The following is a 20251-nucleotide window of genomic DNA, read 5'->3' as shown; positions in this document are numbered from 1 at the left end:
CCAGACTTTTTCCGGTGGTTGATTTCAAGCTTCATAGCATTGTGGTCTGAAAGTATGCATGGTATAATTTCAATTCTTGTAAACTTATGAAGGGCTGTTTTGTGACCCAGTATATGATCTATCTTGGAGAATGTTCCATGTGCACTCGAGAAGAAAGTATATTCTGTTGCTTTGGGATGCAGAGTTCTAAATATATCTGTCAAGTCCATCTGATCCAATGTATCCTTCAGGGCCCTTGTTTCTTTATTGACCGTGTGTCTAGATGATCTATCCATTTCTGTAAGTGGGGTGTTAAAGTCCCCTGCAATGACCACATTCTTATCAATAAGGTTGCTTATGTTTATGAGTAATTGTTTTATATATTTGGGGGCTCCGGTATTCGGCGCATAGACGTTTCTAATTGTTAGCTCTTCCTGATGGATAGACCCTGTAATTATTATATAATGCCCTTCTTCATCTCTTGTTACAGCCTTTAATTTAAAGTCTAGTTTGTCTGATATAAGTATGGCTACTCCAGCTTTCTTTTGGCTTCCAGTAGCATGATAAATAGTTCTCCATCCCCTCACTCTCAATCTAAAGGTGTCCTCAGATCTAAAATGAGTCTCTTGTAGACAGCAAATAGATGGGTCTTGTTTTTTTATCCATTCTGATACCCTATGTCTTTTGGTTGGCGCATTTAATCCATTTACATTCAGTGTTATTATAGAAAGATACGGGTTTAGAGTCATTGTGATGTCTGTATGTTTTATGCTTGTAGTGATGTCTCTGGTACTTTGTCTCATAGGATCCCCCTTAGGATCTCTTGTAGGGCTGGTTTAGTGGTGACAAATTCCTTCAGTTTTTGTTTGTTTGGGAAGACCTTTATCTCTCCTTCTATTCTAAATGACAGACTTGCTGGATAAAGGATTCTCGGCTGCATATTTTTTCTGTTTAGCACACTGAAGATATCGTGCCAATCCTTTCTGGCCTGCCAAGTTTCAAAAGAGAGATCAGTCACGAGTCTTATAGGTCTCCCTTTATATGTGAGGGCACGTTTATCCCTTGCTGCTTTCAGAATTTTCTCTTTATCCTTGTATTTTGCCAGTTTCACTATGATATGTCGTGCAGAAGATCGATTCAAGTTACGTCTGAAGGGAGTTCTCTGTGCCTCTTGGATTTCAATGCCTTTTTCCTTCCCCAGTTCAGGGAAGTTCTCAGCTATAATTTCTTCAAGTACCCCTTCAGCACCTTTCCCTATCTCTTCCTCCTCTGGAATACCAATTATGCGTATATTATTTCTTTTTGGTGTATCACTTAGTTCTCTAATTTTCCCCTCATACTCCTGGATTTTTTTATCTCTCTTTCTCTCAGCTTCCTCTTTTTCCATAACTTTATCTTCTAGTTCACCTATTCTCTCCTCTGCCTCTTCAATCCGAGCCGTCGTCGTTTCCATTTTGTTTTGCATTTCGTTTAAAGCGCTTTTCAGCTCCTCGTGACTGTTCCTTAGTCCCTTGATCTCTGTAGCAAGAGATTCTCTGCTGTCCTCTATACTGTTTTCAAGCCCAGCGATTAATTTTATGACTATTATTCTAAATTCACTTTCTGTTATATTATTTAAATCCTTTTTGATCAGTTCATTAGCTGTTGTTATTTCCTGGAGATTCTTCTGAGGGGAATTCTTCCGTTTGGTCCCTGGAGTGGTGAGGACCTGCAGGGCACTTCCCCTGTGCTGTGGTGTATAACTGGAGTTGGTGGGCGGGGCCGCAGTCCGACCTGATGTCTGCCCCCAGCCCACCAAGACCTGTGCAATACTTGATCCATTATGATCAAATGGTCAGCCTTGATCTGCTCAGCCTTTCATGTTACAAGTTTCAGGTTTAAGAAATTTATTTAAGTTTTATGTTTCTTCTTTGAAATCTGGTTATAATTCACATAATTTTCATGAATTTTTACATTTCTCCCTCAACATTTTAATAATATTGATTGAATTTGAAATGAAAAAACAAGAAGCCACATTTCTTCTTTATCCTAGTTTATTACTCAATACTGAAAAACTATGATTTAATAGTCATTGAATGAATATATTTTCCAAAGGCATCTAATATCAAAAATACTTAAATACTAGTTTAATCTGCTTCTTTTCAAAGCTATGGGCCAATACAAACTATGTGACAAGCCTGACAATAAATTTAAAAATTCATACTGACTTAAATTTTTCTGGGCTGTGGATGAGTCAAATATAAACGGTTTAATTTGGGCAATACCGACATTCAAATGCTGATCTTTTGAGTTGTCCCCCATAGGATCACCTGGATCCCATCTTTTGTTAGTAGAGAAGGAATTTGAGAATTATCTACAAATGACTTACCACACTCTATTTTAATTCTCCATTTAAACAATTTAAGAAATTATGTTGGAACAATTTAAAGTCTGAAACTATGTCATATTTACATTTGTATTCTCATACTGTACCCAGTATCTGGGATTCTATAGATAAATTGGATATATCATTTATCTATGGCCACACAATGCTGCATACTCACCAGCAAAACCTAATGCATATAGCCAAACCACATTTATTTATTCCACGAAACTGTGTAGTTCAGCTGACCTGATCAAGGCTGGTTCACCCAAATGTCTGGGTTTCTACTGGCTGTTGGTTGTCTCAGCTCTGATGATTGGGGTAACCTGACTTTACTCTCTGTGCCACTCAACCCCCAGTGGGCTAGTCTAAGCATGTCTTCATGGAGTAGTGAAAGGACAAGAATGAGCAAAGCCAATTGTGGAACTCTCTTTCAAGTCTCTGTGTCACATGTGTCAATATCCTGTTGATCCAGAAGTCACATGGACAAGTCAAAAGTCAAAGTAGAAGGACATGGCAAAATTACATGAAGGACATGAATACAGAGAGAGGTGGAGAAATGGGGCCATCAATGTAACCAATCCACCACATTGAATGGATAAATGAACAAATGGATTGCACAGTGGTGTGAAAAGCACTGGACTAAGGGTTGGGAGACGTATCCCTGAGGCTCGGCACCATTCATTCTGTTTATTTGGGTTAATTACTTAATCATGATGGACCCTAATTTCCTGATTGGCCTTTTCCAAGCTTTAAAAGCCTTTAATTTGAGCTTTTGATAAAGCTTTTAATAAACTTAATGCTGTACACAGTCTGCGAGAGGAACTTAAGGAAAATTGTTCATTATCCTATCCCTTAGTGAACCAAAGTGGCTAATATGGATGGCCAATGTTGACTGGCTAATTTTGACTCTATGAATCTTTGAATATTATGTAACCATGTTTAAACTGAAAACTAAATTGAGATTCTAGTCTGAATTTGAATATGGTTCAAAGTGCTGAAAGTTCAGTTTCCTGTTTAGGTCTCTAGTTTTTGCTCCTATCTGATGATTCTTTTGAAGCATACAATATGTCAGTATTACATCAAACACTGACATCTCTTATATGTGAGAGGTGTTTTAGGGCCCATTGATGTTGTGCCTTAATAATTCATTGTTAGGAGGAATTATTATTCTTAAATTGAGTAGAGAAGCTTTGTCAAGTTTGCATAATGCTGATAAAATATGATTTAATTTAAAGTAGATGCTATGATTTGTTTTACATAAAGGCCACAGGTAACGCAGAAATGAAACCTGCTCTTCATTATACAATATGTGATTATGTAACACATAATGAAATGCTGTAGAATTTAACTCTAAGAATAAAAACTGAGTGAAAATGTGTTAAATGAGAAATATCTTATAAACTTCACAAGAAGAAAATGATGTACACAAACAGGATTTGAAGATGATTTTCTGAGTCTCAGATGACTTCTTATTCTAGTCACTCAGACTGCCTAAAAAATTCCACACCTAGATTACCAAAATATATTGATGAAAATGTAATTTGTAACTCACTTTGACATTTCAAATGTTCTGATTCAGATATACAGACGTAACTTGCCATATGATAAATGTTTATCCTTGTCATATCTCTGGGAAGCATTTATTTTGGACTGATAATTTACTTGTGAAATCAATCATTCTGGCCTGTGTCATTTCAGAGTCTCCATGTAGACAAGAAACTGCACTCAAATCAAGCTGGCCTGGATTCAAAAGTACCAGTTGGCTGTCAAAATGATTCGGCCGATCTGGAGAAAGAGAAAAGCAAGAGTGGGGCAACTGTCGTAGCAGCCACCAATGTAACCACAGGTTAGTTAAGCCACGTGACAATGGTTTTAATTGCCCACATGACAAATGCATAATTTAGAGATTGTTACTACCACTTTGCTTGGAATATATGGCTCTCTCAAAGTGACTGCCTGAATTGCAAATCTCATTGAGATGTAGTTTTAAGTGCAGCGTAATATTAGACACTCACAATAAGTCTGTTCTTTTTTATTTTTTATTTCTATTTTATTCTCTTCATTTATGGTTTTCATGGCCAAGGATGTGTTTTAAGATTGCTTGTATTATCATGACAATAATATTTTTAAATTTTTGCTAGAATTAACAAGAAGGATTAATGGCTTGAGAAGAGGTTATAGCAACTGAGATGTCTTTAATTTAAAGATGTGTCAAAGAAGTAACCTAATGTATATGTGAATTATGATGGTTTTGTTTCTAGGGGTGATGATCTGATATTTTTCATCTCTACTAAAAGCAAAACAAGAACAAATGGACTTGTGGAGAAGTTGATAGCGTTGCTACTAACTTCCATATTGTAGAAATCTGGGATGAGTTAGCAAGGGAAATGAGAATTTTCTTTCTTGGCAATATTTTAGACACACCAAAGCAGCTCAATTTCTATTACACTTTATCTTTGAAACTTCACATTTCGTTTGTAGGAAAATGGAAACAGTAATTATTCTTAAGCATATGGTTTGTTCCTTTCCCCTCCGTATTTGGTTTTGTAGCTAGCGCTCCTTTTTTTCTCCAAGGGCATGTAAAAGTCAAAATACTAGATATAACGTCTCTGAAGTGTTTCTGCTCAAACTCTGTCTGTACAATCTGGGTTCTTTCATGTAGTTAGCTTACTGACTTTTGACACTCCTATAAAAATATCCCATAGAGCTTTTCTTATTGCCTTTTCATTGACTCTTGCTGACTGATAAAAATGAAATTCTGTGAAGGGCTTTGAAAACCATGCATATTGCAATTCCTGCAAATTTCAAATACTAATCAAGCATGACTATAAAAGAAACAACCACTGCAATGAATATTGCTGCAGTGTATTGAGTCTCAAGCCATTACTAATTCATTGCAAACTTTTTCCCCTTAAGATTATGGATCCTACAAAATACCAGATAACAAAATTCCCAAGATCAAAGTTTATGTTTCAATCATTGGAAAACTTATCTGATCTACCCCTGTGTGTGCCTCTTCCTGGGATGGCACTGGACAGCCCCAGCTTTGCACCCTGCATGAATCGTGCAGAATATGTCACAGACCTGGGCAGCACCTGCTTTGAAGATGTCGCCTCTAAGTGATGGCTTAAGAAAAAAGAACACCTGGAATTAAAGTAGTGTTTTTAAGCAAGTGAGACTCCTAACTTTATTTAAGAACGGTAAACTGACCTCTCCTTACTTAGGTTAATTTCAACATACATTTATTTAGAAATTGTTTAGTCCGCTTATCTGGGAAATATCTTCATTTGCTTTCCCATCTGTAATTACAATCAATTACAGAATAAGCTGTCTTCACTATGAATTAAAGTGTATGACAATTCCATATGTAAAAATACAAAAGTTAGATAACACAGAAATATAATTCTTCAAATTCCATTTTATCTTCTGTAATATATGTCTCTCTATTTGGAAAAAAAAAGACTCACTGGATCTCTACTTAATATTTACCATATACCAGAGATAGCTCATCTCTGAGTATCCAGGAGCCACCACGGAGATCAGGACAAGCAGATTGATACCCTTTCCGAACTTTCCCCTCTTTTTAGTGCTTCGACAGAAGTCAGTAATTTCCTAAATTCTCTTTGGTAAGAATGGCAGTTTTAGAGTCTTTTGCAGCACATCACAGACAAAAGCAAAAACAAAAGCAAAAATCTTACGAAGACAGGGGTGCTGCTTCTCCCAGTTTGCTCCTTTTGGACACCCAAATCTTGTTCTTCCACTTAGATGAAGTAGAACCAATTCAAATATGTATCTAATCATTACACTAAAAGGAATTCTTTATTTTAGAATTGAACGTAAATAATGAGAAGATTTGCTGTGAATGGCTGCATGCACATCGTGTGATGAAAGTTTGCATTGCTGCAGCCAGGGGAGCAATAAATTCTACCTCAGGAGCCGTGCTGCCTGGCCTGGCTCTTCTTCCCTAAGCAGCCAATGTAAATGCTTCCCCCAGTCTCCTGCATGACCTTCTTCTGTGGGTCCTTGACTCACTCTGGTTGCTTGGCAGGTTGGCAATGCCCACATCTTATTTTAGGAACTTTGTTATTAAGCCTGTACATAGTTTTGTCCATAAATTACTAAAAGAACAGTCCTCTAAAAGTGGGATGATTAAGTGCTTAACCTTTGGAGTCTGAACTCAGACTGTTGGGTTTAAATCTTGGCTCCCACTTGCTAGCTGTGTATCATGAGCAATTTGTTAATGTCTCTAGCTCTTTATTTGTAAAACTGCATTAATAATAGGGCTACACCATAGGCTATTTTGGAGACTATATTAGATAAAATAGGTTAAAGTTGGTATAGGACATAATAAACTCCAATTGAATCATAGCTATTATAACTAACTTTTTCATCCTTATGAGTTGATCGCTAAGAAAAACTTTGGTTCCAGACAGTGTCTTCTGCAAAGCGCTGGCTGTGACCACCTGTTGTGGCTCTTGTGGTTTCTGAGTTTCTGCTCGCGCTTTTTTTCCTTCGAAGAATGTATCCTCCTGGGAAATTCATGGCTCCTATGAATCCCATGTGCCTGGGAGTCAATTGGAAACCTTCTTTGGAGATGAGACCCTGACTCCTCTGAGTCCAAGATATAGTGCAACTTTGCAGGGACAGGAAAGCCCTGACCCTCCCTAATGGACATCTTCCCCATCTTAGGTCAGCTGCAATAGCTCAGGAAGAGCACAGGACTTCACTGTTTATTCAGTTAAAGTGCTATTTTTGGTAGACGACGTGTGTTAAGTACAAATGTTTGTTTTAAGCTATTTGTTTCATGTCTAGTTCCCTGGGTGGGCTTGCATGTGGAACGTTTATTGGGAGTGCTCTCGGGAACGACACATATGGCAGAGAAACAAAAGCAGGTCTAGGCAGAGGGGGAAGTTGAGTCATAATACAGTCACAACAGAGACCTTAGCTGTTCCCACCAGAAGGCCTGGAGCTGGTATGGCTCTTCAGAGTTGTCCTGTTTTGGGGTGAGGGGCCAGGTCTTTATCAGTCATTGGATATCGAGGCTTCCAAGAAGGGGGCAGGACTGTGGGTAAGGTGGCTTCCTTCAGCCAAGGGCAAAGTCATTTGGTATCAGAAGATGATCATTTAGTTGTGAAAAGGATCTGGCTATAATGTAGGTCAACTCATTAATTGCAGAGATTGCTTGTGGTGATCTGACTGGCTGAACAAAGATTTCCTCCTTCTGTGTCTTTCTAAAAACTGCACTCTTTGCCAGAAAGGATAATCTTTTAAATATGCCTATTTGTTTTTGCCCTGCATAAATGTGCTCTACTGAGCAAATTCTATATTCTCCTGAACAAAGCTATCAATTGGAATGTCCTTTCTTTTGACACTTCAGTTATGTTCTTCTAATTATTCCTCCATCTTTACATTAAATTCATGCCACAACTCATCTTACATAATAAATTCAACTTGTCAAGGAGTGAGAAGACCCCCTAGGTCAGAAAACAAAAAACAGGTATCCTGAGGTCTAGTTCCAGTTCTGCCATACCCAGATGTCTTGCCCTTCACAGGCCATTTCATTTTTCTGAGTTATAGTTTCCTTACCAAAAGAGGAGGTACACCAAAAAATCTCTGTGCCCTGTCAATTCTGAAAGTATGAGATTCTGTGGCCTATTCTGATATCATAGAGCATGCAGCTTTGGTCATCTGTAAGCAAAAGTCACATAGAAGTGATTCACCACATGTAGGAACCTACATATTGTGGTCAATTAAACAGGGGAAAGAAAACAAGTTCCGTGGAAAAAACTCATCACTGAAGTCAAGGTAGAAGCTACAGATGAAGAATGGATCTATCGGAAAATAAATAAATTTTTATATTGAGCTTTAATTTAACCTTAACATTTGATCTCAACTTTAGATTTTACTTGTATTATGAGAAATGAAACATGAGGCAGTTATCTATCGGGACTACTTTGAGAGTTAGATAAAGTTGGTGTTCTGTATTAAAGACCCGGACTGAAGAATGAAAACATGCTATCAAAAGATAGTACTTTAGATATTATAAAACATATTTCCATTTCTCAATTTTAATAAAGGAACACTTCAGTAATTCAGCGTTATTGTAAGTAGTGTGTAATTCTAAGCACAATAATTACCCTTACTTCGAAGACTGGAAAATCTGTTATATAAAATATTGGACAATTTTATTTATTTATTTATTTATTTATTCCATGAAAGACACCTACTTGCTTATCTTTTCTTTAAATTTTATTTAAATCTAAGTTAATTAACACATAGTGTAATAATGGTTTCAGAAGTAGAACCCAGTGATTCATTATTTACATATAACACCCAGTGCTCATCCCAATAAGTGTCCTCCTTAATGCCCATCACCCATTTAGCCCATTCCCCTCCCTCCTCCTCACCAGCAACCCTGTTTATTCTTTGTATTTAAGAGTCTCTTATGGTTTGCCTCCCTCTCTGTTTTTATCTTATTTTTCCTTCCCTTCCCCTCTGTTCATCTGTTTTGTTCCTGTAATTTCAAACTGGTAATCAAAAAATCTGGTATATCATTCATCCTTCTATTTAACGTCAGTGCAGATTTTTCATAATATAAACAAAACAAGGACACCGGTATGATTCCTCTGACATTTCCAGGGAATACTATCTGAGTTTGGAAGTACTGACAGCCTAAAGTGAAATGTTGTAAGATTGCTCTTCATTTTATAGCAACCCATTTCCCTCTTCTCAGAAGGTTTAAATGTTTAAGAATATGCTGGAAGGAGAACCCACAGTCATTTCATTCTTTCAACAGTTTTGAAATATCATTTCCTATTAGGCAGTTGTGTGAGTACTGACAGCCTTGCCCCTCATCTTCCCCAGAGATTAATTTATTTCCTGCAGTGTTTTCTCTTCGCGGAAAATCTGACTCGTCAGCCTTCACCAATGGGAAATCTCATCAGCAGAATGTTAATTGTAAAAGCAAAATCATATACCATATTGAAAGGGAAAAGCAGTTCTCTAGGCAAAGCAACCTTTTTCTTTTCTTTTCTTCTCACTCCATTCTCTCCTCAATCTGCGGCTGGACAGGAACATTAACCACTGGGGAAACATTGTGCAAGATGGTGAGTTATAGAGGGAAATATTCAGGCTTTGCAACCAGACAGACCCAAGGCTGAACTCTTATTTGAATGAATGTCACATTTTCTTGTGATTTTGTTTCTTTATCTGTAAAATGAGAATAAAAATACCTGCCTCACATGAAATTGTGTAATGAGACTGGCACAGAGGATACACTAAAATATTATTATTATTATAGGGTCAATCAACAGTCTTTGTTTAGCACTATATTGATTGCTGTGGCATCATATTTAACCATGTGAGTATACCAAGGAATCTGTTAGAGATTTGAAGAAATATATGTCTTCTAGCTGTTAGTTGTCAGGAGTGTTAGACCAAGATATATTATTGAGATAGCCTGTTTGAAGTCTTGTCTTCCACTCCATTTTCTTTTTCTTCTCATTTCCACTCATCTAGATTTCACAATGCTTGCTAAACACTTAGAAACTTGTTGTTTTTTTCACCAGTAAATTCTTTAGGTACCCAAAGGCTCTTTGCTAATAGTTTTAGATCTATCTATTAGGACTGTACATTGCATTTGAGTTATATTTTCCAAAATTATTTTCTCTGAAATAAAAATTATCAATTTATATTTGATTCAGTCTCAGAAATAAAACTTTGGCGAATTAAATCTTGAGATTAAGAAGATAATAATATACTAGAAAAGTAGAGATGAAGTTGAGAAATACTAGATGAAAAATCAAAATCAGGTTTTAAGCCGAGAATAATGATTTTTGTACTATGATTATGATTAACAGATCCATTTAAGTAAATGAAGTTTTTTTCTTGTTTCCCCCATGTTTTTTGTGATTTGAGTGTGACACTAGAAAGAAAGAGCAATCAAAGCATTAGATGATCAAGTGAAAAAAGGAGATGTCATGGTGTAAACGCCTAACAACTGTGACCTAACAACTAAGCTGCATGCATGGTGTCCAACTTACAATAGGTGATATTCTTTCATGTGGCAAAATGATAGTTTTCTCCAGACTGAGGACAGTATCTTCACTTGTATAGACCAGGAGCCTGAATCTGTGTGGTGACCTCTGCCTTTGACCTTTATGGAGTCATGCACAAATCATCAATTGATCCTTTTTAATGGTAAAGGCATTTTTTTAACTATAGAATTTACTTCTAAATAATATACTTTTGAGTCTTTCCCTAATTCTCTGAAAATCCTCATAAATAACTTTCAATCTTATCATTTCAAATTTCCTTTCTCCTTTTTTTTTCTAAACATGTTTCTTGTTGGCACATGAGAATCTTTCTTTTATCCATTATTTCATACCAATTCTAGTTCTTGTTTTATTAAAGGAACGTTTTTTATTCTCACCAATGAACAAAGTAAAGGAAAAAGGAACAGTCGACAGTAACTTTCAAAACTTATTGCAGTGATTCTCTTAAGTTCTTGCACATAAAAAAGTCACTTTATGAGCATCTTAAAAATACATATTCTTGGGGGAAAATACATATCCTTGGAATCTGCTGTCTAGAGCAAGATGGGCAAACTGGCAGTGAGTCGGTCAGCCTGTCCCATTGTCTGTTTTTGTATGCCCATGAGCTAAGAATATTTGTTATTTCATTTTTAAATGTTAGAAAAAGACAATGAAAAAATATTTTTGTGACATGGAAATTACATGAAATTCAAATTTCAATGTCTATATAACATTGTATTGCAACAACAGCCACACTCATTCATTTAATATTGCCCATGGCTGCTTTCATACTGTATCCGCAGAGTTGAGTGATTTTGACAGAAACCATATGCAAAGCCTAAAATATTTACTCTCTGATCCTTTAGAATGAAAGTTTTCTAACCTCTGCTCTAAACAGTCTAATTCAGTAGTTCTCAGGTAGAAACTAGGAATCTATTTTGACGTATATTTTATGTGACTGTGAGGCAGGAGGTTCTTTGGACCACACTTTGAAAAACAATGCAGTGGAAGAATTATGGACAACTTTTCTCTTCTCACTCATCACACTCATTTTATCAGCAAATCCTACTGGTTTTATCCTCAAGCAATATCTAGAATATGACTATTTATTTTTACCATGTTCACTGTTGTCAACCTAATCCAAGTCATCATCATTTCTTTTTTGGATTCTTGTATTGGCTTCCTAGTCAGTCTGCTTCTTTCTTTCTTTCTTTCTTTCTTTCTTTCTTTCTTTCTTTCTTTCTTTCCTTCTTTCTTCTTCCCAGAGCACATGTGTGGGGCAGGGGCAAAGAGACGGAGAGAGAGAGAATCCCAAGCAGGCTTCTCACTCTCAGCGTAGAGCCCAATGTGGGGCTCAAACCCATGAACGGCAAAATCTTGACCCGAGCTAAAGTCAAGAGTCAGACATTTTAACTAACTGAGCCACCCAGGTGCCCCAGTCTGCTTCTGCCCTTGCCTCATGCTGTCCATTCTCAACACAGCAGCCAAGAGTGCATGTGTAAAAACCTTAGATCATGTAACTCCTTTCCTCAAAACCCTCCAATGGCCTTTCTACTTCTCCCCCTTTGTCACTATCTAGCTACTGTGGCCTCCCAACTGTTTCTCTGAAACTCTAGTGTGCTGCATCCTCAACACCTACACAGACTGTTTTCTCCAAATGGCATAATCTTCCCCCAGAGAGTGACGGACTTAGGTTTGTCTTCAGTCAGTCTTCCCTTAACCATTGGCTTCTTAGTGATCCCTTCTGTAAACACTTTATTTAAAATTATAACCTTCCTGTATGGGGCTGCCTATCTCCCTGGTGCCATCCAACATATTATATACACCTTACTTTTTTATTTTGACCAGGGGTCACCTTCCCCCACATGAGGGCACCATAGAGGCAGGGATTTTTATCGGTTTGCTCTATCCTTAGATTCTAAAAGAGTGCTGACTCTCTTGATAAATATTTCTTGAACAAAGAAATGAGCCCCAGATTCCCATTTTGGGCTTGATGGATAATGTGTGACAACTATGAAACATTTCTTGTGTGCAAAAATAGTTGCCATGAGTATAAATATAAGACTCACCCCTAGAAAATGATGAAATATGATGATAGGAAGAATACAGCAGCTATTTCAATCTCAGCCAATAACTTAATTACAAAAGGTCCTAAGGAAAGTAGAGGTTAGATACAGATATGAAGATGGGTAAATGGATGAAAATCCAGTTGAAAACCTTGAGAAGAGATTCCAGGAAGCCACATTTCACAGTTGAGCTGCCTCCTCTAAGAAGTAGTTGTGCTTTCTGCAGGTTCTACTGTTCATCATCAGCTTGAGCAATTTGAGGAGACTGGATCCCAAAGTTTCCCAAAGGGAAAATGAGCAGGGTGTGACTAGCAGTGGTTCAAATTCACTCCTTAGGAAGGATCAGCATTAGAAGATAATGTAAAGCAATTTTAGATAGACTTGAATTTGAACTTGATTCCTCTAAACTAAAAGGAAATGGATGTTTTTCTTTCACCTTAATCTTCTCATTCAAAAAATTCATCTGATTTTACCTATATAAAGCTTTATTGTGTGGATTGAATAATAGGTTATTCTTACAAAGATGTAGATTTTAACTACTAAAGAATACTTTTTAGAGAGAAAAACAAAACAAGACTGCATTGTTTACCTGTTCTTCTATGGATGAAGTGTTTGGCTTGATCTCCAAGGGGTGTACATGATTCTACATCCCTCAGTTAATTTAGTCATTTAAGTAAATGTGAATTCAAAAGCCATCAGTGAATATTCAATTCAGTGTAAGAAACATCACCTCCATATAAAGTTTGTGACATTTCCAAAAGGAATGGTTGATGAATGCCAAAAGAGTTGAAGCTTTTAAATCAGTTTGAATTTTAAAACCTAAACAATTGTCAGAAAAGTCAGTTCCTGTACATTTTGAGATTCTTAAAAGTTAATACAATAAAGAACTCCTTTTCTATTCCATGTGAAATCTGCTCTGTCAACTTGAACTGGCCACAAGAACCCAAGTGTTGTTTGAGGCGTTCTTGTGCTGGATGGAAGATTGGGCTCGATCAAGGAAAGGCAACTTGTAAGGTCCCCTCCAAACTAAGATTATTTAAATCCTATTATTTTATACTGAGATAACCTGATTATTCTAATTCCCTCACCTCCCATTTTTCTGCTTAACTATGTACTATCTTAAATCAGTTTATTGACAAGGGAGAATGAGACTAATAACTGTCAAGATGACAGATTGAACTTTCAGACTACAGGCTTATAAATAGTTTTATGTGAATATGAGATGGTAATAACAGGTAATATTTCTGTAGCACTTTACATTGTACAAAGCACTTGCAGATCCATTATTTCGTTTGATATTTCCTCACCTCTATGATTCAGTTATTACTATCACAACTCATTCCTTGATAGAGAAATGGAATTCAGAGATTCCTCCAGACACACAGTCCATAAGTCTTAGACTCAGGAATCAGACCTCGTTCTTCAGATTCCCTTTCTTTATATCACAATATATTGATTTCATTTGCCCTTGCCCCCTTCTTCCCACAAGGAAAGCAGTACTGTGAGGGAGAAATAATGTTGCTATCCCTTTTTACAGATAAAGATAGTAGGTGATAGAAGTGGGAATTAAATCTGGGCATACTGCCTAAAAAGCTGTGTTCCTTCATCTATAATGTATATTTGACAGTGTGTAGTTTTATTGCTGTTTGAGATGTGAGGAAGACCTAAAAATCTAAAGGTAGAAGTTGGGACTGGCGGGTGATGAGAAAGAATGAAATCATAAGCGCATGGAATCCAGGCTTTCTCTCATTAGGCCACTGACTACCCCCCTCCCACCCCCTACCCTCAGCTCCCCGCCCCAGTTAGCACTGAGAGATGTTGACACAGGAACATAAATTGAGGCTTCCAGAGAAATTAGCATGATGTGTGGAGAAATTCCACTTCTTTCTGCTTTGACATCTCCTTTCTTCTTTCCCAGTTAGTCTGTGAGCTCCTCAGATGTCACAAAACTATACTTTGTCTTTATATTTCACACATGTAATAAAAATAGCTAACAGTTGGTGAGACAGTAAACCTCTTTAGTGTTAAATGTAAAACTCTTTGCATCTATTACCTAATTTAATCTTTGTCATAACCCTGTAAAATAGGAATTATTATCCCTTACTCCCTCTTCTTTTTAAACATGAGGAAATGAAGCACATAAAGGCTAGGTAACTTCCTTAAGGTTATACAGCTAGTATGTAGAAGGAAGGAAGGAAGGAAGGAAGGAAGGAAGGAAAGAAGAAAAGGAAGGGAGGGAGGGAAGAGGAAGGAGAAGGAGGAGGGAGAGGGAGGAGAAGGAGAAAAGAGGGGAGAGAAAAGAGAAGGGGAGGGAGAGAGGAAGAGATGGAAAGAAGGGAAAAAACAAAAGGAAAAAGACAGGGAGGGAGAAGAAAAGAAGGAAATGGAGGGGGAAAGAGAGGAAGAAAGGGAAGGAGGAGAAGGAAGGGAAGGAAGGGAAGAAGTCATAGGCTAATGAGAGCTCAGAGTCAAGAACCTTGAAGTGTTCCTCTTCAGGGCCACATGGCTAGCACTCAACAGATCACTAGTACAATGGAGGTATGGGAGAGCAAAGGAGATGACAGGTTTTCTGTACCTCTTGACCATTATAGTGGATGCTAGTAGAATTTTTTTAAACCTCCCAGCCCCCATGCTCCCCAAAGCCGTAATGGAAAGGAATGAAGTGTCTTGCCTGAACATAGACAGAATCCCTACTGTGGTATAGCTTGCTTTACTTGAGGGCTTGATACAGTGTTATTTTACGTTAATGGAAAATCTGTATGTGCTCCTCAGAAACAGTAGATCATTCTGCTTACGCTTGGGACCTGGTACTTTTTCTTCAGTTTAACATTTATAGGTACTCTTTTCCCCTTGTGCAGTCTTTGGAACTCCACTAGGTTTGGGCTCCATTCTGTAGGCCTCATGTCACAGCCGAGGTGATGGGTCTGCAATCAGACACTTTCAGAGCACAATCAAGCTTCAGTCTCTTACTAGCTGTGTGATTGCTGGGCAAGTCTCTTCACTGTGGATTCAGTGGTTTGTTGTTGTTGTTGTTTTTACCTTACATAGCCTGTATAATAGAGTTTTTCTAAACTAAAATGCAAAGAAAAGCAATTTGTAAACTGAAAAACACTACAAATTTAAGGTATTGTCTCCTACCTCATAGAAATATGTATCTTGTTCCTGAAGAGCTTATAGTTCTTCCTTGTCTTATTTTGTTTTTTGGTTGGCTTTTTGTTTGTTTGTTTGTTTGTTTGTTTGCCTCCTCTTGTTTTGCTTCTAATTATTTTCCCCAAAACATATATGCATGTGAGTATACTATAAACAGTATTTGAAAGCACGTAGTTTCTTTCCTGGCTATTTCCAATACACATTTCTGATGAACCCTTCTTATTTTTCTTTACTTATAGAAATCTCCAAAAGTAAAAAACATCAAAAGTAATGAGATGCAACTGAAGCCACCTGGGCAGTGAACATAAATGTTGCAATGGAAAAGTAAGCTTAGCCTTCAAGCCGAAAACAACTATTCCCCAACAGACTTCAGAAGAAACTTGACTGGCCATGGCAAAGGAAAAACACAACCTTAAAAGTTTTAACAGATAATACTCAAAGAGAAACCTATGATATGGAATTCACATAATCTATTCTGTTGTGCCAAAATCTGTATATATGGTTTTATTGTTATTTAGGACATATTTATTTAATGTGCACACACTTTCTGTGATTCCTATTTCCCCTGCCAACCATGAATCAATTGAAAATGAATTTTATATTTCAGTTTCTAGGTGAACCAGTTGAAAATAGGTTGAAAGCCCACCAAATATTTTCAGTGTTTCTGAATTTGGTTTCTTTCTAGAATTTTTCTAGAATTATCATCATTCCTGCTAAAAATAACTTAAAAAATAATTATATCTGAGGGTGATTTAAAATACCCAAGTTTCTTATCTGATTCCCTGGGAGCTGTGAAAATGAATTTGACTGCCCATTTTCAGTTTGTTTATAAATAAGTATGTTTGAGGCTTAGCCCCCAAAGCTATCATGAGTCACAGGAATTTTCTATAACTTTCTCCCCTGCCTCCTAACAACCAGAGTTCATGACTACGATATCACCAAAGATCAGATAATATGCTTTATTATTTTATGTACTGTATACTAGATAACCCTTTAGATGAATGCTTGTTAGGATTATAGTGAAGCCATTTCATTTATGTATCATTATGTACTGAGTATACAGGGACATATTATTTTGCCTCTAATAAAATGAAGAGACAGAGAAGTTATCTTGTTAGTTACACAGGAATTTATTGGCAAGCTTTGGACTTTGTTCATAGGTCATACTCTATACAAAAACTGTTAGTTAATCTCCTATATCATAATTATTTTCTATTGGGTATAGCAATTATTCATTGCTTTAGTACCAAGGAGTCTCTGAAGACAACAAATCATGAAACATCTCTTCAACAGAAAAAAAAAAAAAACCTACAGTAAGAGATCTTTCGCACAATGCTTTATTGATAAACTGGTATAGCTTACTTCTTCTTACCTTTTTTTTTCTTTTTAAGTGGAACTGAATCCTGATTTCCAATACCCTAAAGACTGTTTTAGTGACTTCATGTGATGCTACAGTTGGTTATTTACAACTTCTGAAATTTTCTGAGAAGGTTTCACTTTTATTTATGTTGCTGGTTTATGCCCATGAGAACAAGAACTTTGCAAAAAGCTTATGTCCTCACCTTTGATTATTAAATTCCACAGAAAGTCCCTTCTCACTTCATCGATGTTGGCAAACTCATAAAACTCACAGACCAATTTTCTATTTTTCAAATAGTAATGAATAATTAGTGGTTTTTATCTGCTATATGAGAACAATTAAATTAGTACTTTTAGTCAGTACAATTCTTTGATTAGAAAATCAAGACAATGCATGTCTTAGTTTGGTTATAAACTATCAAGGTCTTTCTAGTGGAAATCATATATAAACATCTCTAACAATACAAATCCTTATAGGTACTATGCTTCCAGCTCTGTTGCTATTAAAAATTGTTAATCAACTTCATGTTCATCTATGGAAGATTTTGGAAGGTTGGAAATAAATTTTCTAATTTTAATTTGTATTTGTGTGTGTGTGTGTGTGTCCTTTGTCATGTTTAACTGTGGAATAACTAAATTATATAACAACTAAATTATATAACTAAATTATATAACAACTAAATTAAAATTTTTAACTAGAACTGAAACCAGTTATTCACTAGTAAGAAAAAGGCCGCCTATGTTAGAGAAGCCAGGAGAATAGAGATACTGTCCTCCTGCCCCTGTCTGCCACAACCAGGAGCCTGTAACAATGGTCCCAGTGACCACATTTCACAGTATGGTCAGGCTGTATGGATAGCTGCCAAGATTTCCAATTATGAATGTTACCGTCTTCCTAATTAAATCAGGTAAACAGTTTTGGGAAGGAGATGGAAAGGCGTGAGAAATGGAAGAAGGAAAATGTTCTTTTTTGAGATGTGTTCGGCTCTTAAAACCAGGACTTTAATATAAAAAGTGTTTGTTTTAAGATCAAAGTCAACATTAATGAGACTTCTGGATGTTTATCCAAAGGCTTAAGATACAAGTTACTTCTAAAAGAAAGAGGATATATAAAATTCGTAGGAATATATCTCAATAAGCTGGAACACTAAAAACTGAATCTAATAGAATGAAAGTATTCTTCTGATGTTGCCACAGAAACATTTCCACAATTTTATCATTTCTACTGCTTCTACTTGCACTAACCCTGTCACCATTCTCCTATTCTTGCTAACGTTCAATCTATTCTTAATGAAGTAGCTAGCATGAAGCTTTTTAAAACATTTATTATTTCATGCCACATTGCTTCCCACCTCATTCAGAGTAAAGGCCAAAATTCCTACAATGATTTACAAAATCCTACATGATTTACTGCTGTCACCTCTCTGGCCTCTTCTCACTCACTGAGCTCAAGCCATGCTGGCCTCCCCACTGCCCATCAAACATGGCCGGACGGTCTTGATTCAAGGCCTTTGCATTTGCTTTCGCTCCACAGGAAGTAGTTTGCCCAGATATTCCTCAGGTTCTGTACAAATGCCTGCCCTGAACACACTGTCTCAAACTATCACCTCAACCCCACCTGGTTCTTCCTATCTCCTTCCACATTTTATTTTATTTTCTCCCTAAGGATTGATTCTGTCTAATACACTATATATCCTCAAATCTTTGAGGATGGCACGGATTTCTGCCAATACAGTTATGATATGATTTATTTTATCTTCAGTATGTTGGTCATAAGAAAGTGAAGAAGGGATTCAAGAGATTCAACTCAGCTTTTTTAATTTTCAATTTTTTTAAATATGAAATTCATTGTCAAATTGGTTTCCATACAACACCCAATGCTCATCCCAACAGGTGCCCTCCTCAATACCCATCACCTCCCACCCCCCATCAGCCATCAGTTTATTCTCAGTTTTTAAGAGTCTCTTATGGTTTGGCTTTCTCCCTCTCTAGCTCTTTTTTTTTCCTTCCCCTACCCCATGGTTAAGTTTCTCAGGATCCACATAAGAGTGAAAACATATGGTATCTGTCTTTCTCTGTATGATTTATTTCACTTACGATAACACTCTCCAGTTCCATCCTCATTGCTACAAAAGGCCATATTTCATTCCTTCTCATTGCCAAGTAGTATTCCATTGTATATATAAACCACAATTTATCCATTCATCAGTTGATGGACATTTAGGCTTTTTCCATAATTTGGCTATTGTTGAAAGTGCTGCTATAAACATTGGGGTACAAGTGCCCTTAATTTTTAATTTTTATTTTTGAGAGAGAGAGAGAAAGAGAGTGTGAGTGGGGGAGGGGCAGAGAAAGAGGGGGACGCAGAATTCGAAGCGGGCTCCAGGCTCCGAGCTGTCAGCACACAGCTTGACATGGGACTTGAACTCACAGGCAGTGAGATCATGACCTGAGCTGAAGTCAGACGCTTAACCGACTGAGCCACCCAGGAGCCCCTCAACTCAGCTTTTTCTGCTATAATAGGTCTGTGGACTTTCTCCACAGACCAAGGGATCACTGCTAGGGTTCTAAGAGCCAGTCTGTATGTCTGTTTTGATTATAATTTGAGAACTGAGGGAATGACCACTGTGTCTGTGGAACCAGTAAACTTACTGTGGGATAGACTTGGCCTGGAAGACTCTATTTATTATTTGACCTACTTTATGAAAGGATAAAATCAAGCACTGTGTGCATGACTGTTAACTATTGTTTATTACATATTCTGTCATTAAGGTACTGAAGCCTCACTAAAGAATGGGATCTCACTACATACCCCTTTAGGTGACTAGAAAGATACTTAAGCTGAGACTTAAGTCTCTGTGGCTTCCCTATCCCTCTGTGACTGACACTCTTAACATCTTCTTGTCCCTTCTTAGAGCAGTGCAGTGTTTGGGCACATGAGATGCTGCACCTGGGTGTCTGAAGCCCCCAAGGTTGTCTTGCTCTGCATAGTGCTCCTGTTCTCTCCCCTTTATTAAAGCTAAATAAACTTGATGCAAGGTGAGCCTGTTTTGTCTTGTACATTTGATTGACAACCTGAAAGTGAAACTCATTTTAGTGGTCTTCTCTTTGCAAGAGTACAAAGGAAACATAAAAATACTAGAAACAAAAAATACAATATATTTTTTTAAAGTTGGGCACAACAGAAGAGAAAGTCGATGAGTCGGTAAACTTTAAGTTATCACTCAGGAGGCATCAAATAAAAACAAGAGAAAATATAAAAGAGATGTTAAAAGATGTTGAGATGTGTTTAAGAAGAC

The 20251-nt window shown here is 37.0% G+C and overlaps 1 protein-coding gene across 1 annotated transcript in view; it reads left to right on the top strand.

Annotated features, from left to right (window-relative positions):
* Positions 1-17503, top strand: part of THEMIS (thymocyte selection associated) — a 190538-nt gene extending 173035 nt beyond the window's left edge. The window contains exons 6-7 of the mRNA XM_042939787.1: positions 4043-4190; positions 15833-17503. Of these exons, the coding sequence (XP_042795721.1) occupies positions 4043-4190; positions 15833-15864 (180 nt within the window). The 3' untranslated portion in view covers positions 15865-17503. The remainder of the gene's footprint in view (positions 1-4042; positions 4191-15832) is intronic.
* The last annotated feature ends 2748 nt before the right edge of the window (positions 17504-20251 follow it).

Source organism: Panthera leo, chromosome B2 (assembly GCF_018350215.1).
Source record: "Panthera leo isolate Ple1 chromosome B2, P.leo_Ple1_pat1.1, whole genome shotgun sequence".
In the NCBI taxonomy this organism is placed as follows: Eukaryota; Metazoa; Chordata; class Mammalia; order Carnivora; family Felidae; genus Panthera; species Panthera leo.
Note: the sequence above shows the minus strand (reverse complement) of the source record. Positions and strands in the feature narration are given on the sequence as shown.